A 5,196-nucleotide genomic window follows, 5' to 3' on the forward strand; every position below is an offset into this window, starting at 1 on the left:
CACACACCAACACATACACACACACACACCAACACATACACACACACACACACACACACATACACACACACACGTACAAACACGCACCCCTCTACACACACTCAAGTGCGTACGGACAAGTAGTCTAACAGGCGTGGTACGGGGGCCACTGTGTTATCAATCATGAATGGTGACGCACGACACTCGTTCACGCCAGAGAGAAGTTGTGAATATTGAATGGTCACCTTGTAAAATGGCGGCGCCCGCCAATGCATTAAACATGGTAGCAAAGAACAGCATCGGTGATGCTGCGATGGTTATCAGAGCTGACAGAGGAAGAATTATTTACGTGACCGGGGAAAACGTCATCATCGTTTCGCTCCTTGGAGATGGTGCTCCCTTTACTGGTGGCTTGGGGATTTTTTTAAAACCTTTATTGTTCCTTGTTTTACAAAAAAAAATTGTGATTTTTTTTACCTGCTGAAGGGGTTTTTGGTTTGTTCAGGGGTTTCTAGATCTAGAATATGTGGGCTTATGGCACAAACGTATTTTTGTTTTTTTCAACTTTACGTGTTCCTTGTTTTATATTATTTTTCGTTTGTTTGTAGAACATAAGATCAGATTGTGTAGGTTCTTTTAAACCCCTTTATATACAGCCTCCTGTTTTGCACGATGTAGACATGATTGCAATAAGTATAACATTTTTGTTTAGAAGTTTGCATCTGGAGATCTATTTCTGGTTGTATGACAAATAGTATTTTCCCTCATTTTCTTATAGTGCTCTGCATCTTTAGTTGGGGAAAAGTCTAAAATTAACCACGGTAACACAATACTCAAAATTCTAAAACTATCAGAACTTTTGGAGCACTAAGCATAGAAGCTTTGCTGTAAATGATACGTTAGTAACCCGGCAGAAGTTTTCGATGATTGTCGCAGTTTTTCCTTCAGTGTGAACGCTACTGTTTATATGTGCAAACACAACTAAGATAGCATTTATTTCATCTTCTATATTTATAGTAGAGGGTTTTACGGCGCTCACAACTGCATATGGTCACATGAGCGCCATATTTCATCTTTGATGTGATTGGGATTGTTGTTTTTTTTGTTGTTGTTATTGTTTCCAACCTTCAACTTTTAAAGAAAAAAATGATAAATGTGTGTTTAACTTATATCCTGTTAATCTCTTTCATGCTGACACCAAACTTACATTCTTCCTTTTCTATTTTTACTTGCAGAGTGAGGATTTGACGCCATCATTCTTGTAGTTCTCCTAACCCGTAGTTGCCACCGCTAACCCACTCACCAGAAACCTCAAGGTCTTCTAATACTCTTCCTGGACGATCTGTCAACAACGGACCGGGAGACACCCATTTGCTTCATATGGACTTTTCTCACTTACTCACCTAGCATACTAACCCACCAACAGGCTTGCTTTGTCTGGACATATCGGAGTATAAACTACTGGCTCGCCATCTTGCTCGGAGTATTTTTTGCCTTGTGTAGCATGAGGAGAAATATATCCGGTTATTCTGTCGTGTGGCCCGCTGTCACATGATCTCTTCTCTTCTTGTGTACACGTGTACGCAAGAAGTGCTGACGTCACATCACGACGTCTGCTGAGTAAATTCTGTGTAACTCTGAGCAAATTTTGAATCAGCAGCTTGTCGTGTTCTTTAATTACTACACAACGTTCTTCTCCACTTCCCTTGATATAGCCACTTCTTTGTAGGCCCAGTGCAACCCAATCGAGCAGTTTCCCTTTTCAAGTGTAGATTGTGTCCTTCAGACAAGCTTGTCTCGCCATTTCTTCCCGTCCAGCCAACCACTGACGGCAACAGTCCAAGTTAACGGACTAACAACTAACACCTCGACAACGTCTTTCCACCTCCGGACACCAGTTTGTCCAAATTTCTCATATATCACCCACTAACAACTCGATATATGAGTGGCTACTAACATCGCCCACCACCCCAAAAAACTCGATTCATAAAAGGTATTCCTTTTAAATTTTTTTCTTGTAGTTGATCCACGTACGGCCTCAAAATTTTCTACCCAAGCTTCGACCCGAGGGACGCCTACCGCTCCTCCAAGATGATGATGCTGGAGCCAGAGATGAAGCCTCCCATCCTGCACCAGCCGCCGCCGCAGACGTCTCTGCCCCCGGTGTCCAGCGCGCCGGGCGGCGGTCACGTGGGCTCACACCCCCACGGCATGCATCCGCAACAGACGTCACCCAGACCTGGATCTGGCGGTCATAGCGGACACACAGAACTGCCCCAGACGAATCACGGAGGCGGTCAGGGAGGAGGCGGTGGGGGACCCCCCAACGGAGGCAGCCCGACCAACAACAACAACAACAATAACAACTCGTCCAACTCTAAGAACAACATGGATCTGAGCCGCGTGAAGAGGCCGATGAATGCCTTCATGGTTTGGTCGCGCGGACAGAGGCGCAAGATGGCGCAGGAGAATCCTAAGATGCACAACTCTGAGATCAGTAAGCGTCTAGGCGCAGAGTGGAAGCTTCTAAGCGAAGCGGAGAAGAGGCCTTTTATTGACGAGGCCAAGAGGCTGAGGGCGATCCACATGAAGGAGCACCCGGACTATAAGTACAGGCCACGCAGGAAGACGAAGACACTGATGAAGAAGGACAAATACGCCATTCCAGGCATGGCCAACCCGGCAGCCATGGGTCAAGTGGGCCGTGATCCGTCCTCTATGTACCCTGGACACATGAACAACTACATGTCCAACGGCTACGCGCACATGATGGACCCGAACGCCTACCACCAGCACATGGCCGGCCAGCTACCCGGTCTGGCAGCCGCCCAGTACTACCCGAACTTCTCCGCTCAAGCTATGCAAGGCCAGGTCACGTCAGGCTCCTACATGAATGGTGCCAACAGCTACAACATGACCATGGCCCAGATGGCGCCCTACGCAGCCCACAACATGTCGCCCACACCCCAGGGCGGACTCCCCAGCACGCCGGGCATCAAACGAGAGTCGGGAACGCCCACTCAAGGTGGAGGACCTCCCCCTAGCAACGCGGCGCCCGCCCACACCGGCTCCAGCAAATCGCCCTACCCGCCCGCCACGCCCGGCCAAGCGGGCTCGGAGATACGTGAGTTCATCTCTATGTACCTCCCGCCCGGCCAGAGCGAGCACGGCCTCTCCAACGACCAGCACAGTGCCGCCTTCGCCGCCGCCGCCGCGCAACAACGACTCCACCAGATGCAGCAGCAATACGGCGTCGGGGTGAACGGCCACCACCTGCCGCCAACATCCTCAGACAACAGCACAGTACCCTTGTCGCATATGTAGTAGAAGACGCACCATGCTACATGCACGCACACACACAAACCTACACATAGCAAACACGCACGCACGTCCCTCCTGCAAACTACTACACAAACCACGTCATCATCATCATCTCGAGGACTCGAGAGCATAGTGTCAGCTCGACGTCACAAGAAAACCACATAAGAACGAGCATTTCAGGGGCGGGCGCTGTTTCGCTGCCTGCCCATGAACAAAGAAGACGTAACAAGAAAGTCACCCCGAACCGGACTCTGACGAAAAGAGTAACAGAAAACCCCCCAGCTCACCCATCATCATTCTACATGATTGTATAACCGATCTTCACAACCGTCTCATGATTGTATATATTTATATACACCACCAACAACATTTACCATTATACTATTTCTCTTTCTTTTGTTGAAATGTGTTTAAACGTTGTTGGACTTGTACAGAAATCGCATTCTTGATGTCCGAGCCGCTATGTGGGGAACCGAATATCTCGTTGTGTGGTTCTCGCGTCCTGACACAACTCACGGGCGACTGACTCTATCTGTCTCTTCTGTGGAATTTCTACGTTGTATACTCGGCTCACTCCACATGTCCACTCTCCCTCCCACTCTCAGAAAATTGTTGAGGGAGAGGGTGGGTGAGAGATGGGGATGGGAGTATCAGTAGTAGTGGCTTCTCGCCAATCTTTAACATGATGACTTGCAGTGTTTGCAGAGGGCGTAAAACCCACCACCATCACACAACAGCAAACTATAGGGCCTTCCTTATATGACAAGCCAGGTCGGTTGTCCTGCTCTCACCCTGAGAGAATCGACGGGAGCCCTCCCTCCAATCCTCCCTCTCCCCGACCTTGCGGTGGGTGAGTCCTGGCGAAATATGGCCCCTACCCGACCGTGTGGGCGGTGAACAACATCTCTGGACACCCAAACAACGACCCAGGCGACGGAAAGTGTCTTGAGAGGGTATACCACGCGCGCCGCTCCACGGGCATGTTATCGCAGCTCTCTACGTGAGCGACTGCAAGCGGGGCATCTACTGACCCCCGCCACCACCAGCATATTAATCTACATGGCGTAGGTAGGCTCTGGCCGTCTGGCTCTACGGTCTGAAACCTGGGAGAACCAGAGGCCCAGATAGCTTTTCACCTCGAACATTCGGACACTGCCCATACATTCTGGCGCCTGACGTCATCGTGATGTCATCTTTTTCAAGTCTACGTCTGACCAGGTGGATGTCCTGTGGCCTACCTATGACCAGCAGTCAGTGAAGTGCACATTCCCCTTCTAAAACTCTCCTTCAAAGAAAAAACAATATTTCCCTGTCTTTACAGCTTTTTGGGGGGTTAAAAATGTTTGACCTAAAGAAACTCAAATCTTGATAGATATTGTGGATATTGGGTTCCATGGTACTACTAGCTTGCTGCTCACTATGTCTGCTTGGCATGACCTTGTCAGCACATTCAGCAAAAGCTGGCCTCGTATTGCTGTGTTACGTGCGAGTGTCTATGCGTTTCTTTAAGGTGGCGTTGTCTGGTAGGAACCTTGCATATCACACTCTAAGTGGCACTATCAATGCTAGGGAAATTGAAGTAGACTAAGGCACTGTTCACACCACTGGACATGACGTGGTTTTTTTCGCCAACACAATGATCTCGAGATATAATAAAAACATGGTATTTACTTTTTATATTCTGTTTCGAGCGTCCCCTTTCTGGGATCTTTTTTCTCTTCGTTGTTGAGTTTTTAAAAAATTCCATTTTGTTTGTTTTAAGTGTGGAATCTTCTTTGCCATTCCAAACGCCGCCGTGTTGTTAGCGTGCGTTTGTGCTTTCTACGTAATGTGTCGTGATGAAAAAAGTATATGCTCACGTTAATCGCTATTGGGAACAATTGTTATAAATCTTTG

At 48.2% G+C, this 5,196-nt stretch overlaps 1 protein-coding gene across 8 annotated transcripts in view; it reads left to right on the forward strand.

Annotated features, from left to right (window-relative positions):
- The window catches only part of LOC101861106 (transcription factor Sox-2), a 52,433-nt gene extending 47,456 nt beyond the window's left edge, over positions 1–4,977 (forward strand). For 5 of the 8 annotated variants that reach the window (XM_005093624.3, XM_005093627.3, XM_035968543.1 and 2 more), the window contains one exon: positions 2,001–4,977. In XM_005093624.3, the coding sequence (XP_005093681.1) occupies positions 2,071–3,303 (1,233 nt within the window). In that variant the 5' untranslated portion in view covers positions 2,001–2,070 and the 3' untranslated portion in view covers positions 3,304–4,977. Of the gene's footprint in view, positions 1–1,214 lie in introns of all 8 variants that reach the window. The other 3 variants (XM_035968545.1, XM_035968542.1, XM_035968544.1) reach the window with 1 other exon arrangement.
- Positions 4,978–5,196: the final 219 nt, after the last annotated feature.

This window comes from Aplysia californica, unplaced genomic scaffold, assembly GCF_000002075.1.
Source record: "Aplysia californica isolate F4 #8 unplaced genomic scaffold, AplCal3.0 scaffold00067, whole genome shotgun sequence".
NCBI classification, from domain to species: Eukaryota; Metazoa; Mollusca; class Gastropoda; order Aplysiida; family Aplysiidae; genus Aplysia; species Aplysia californica.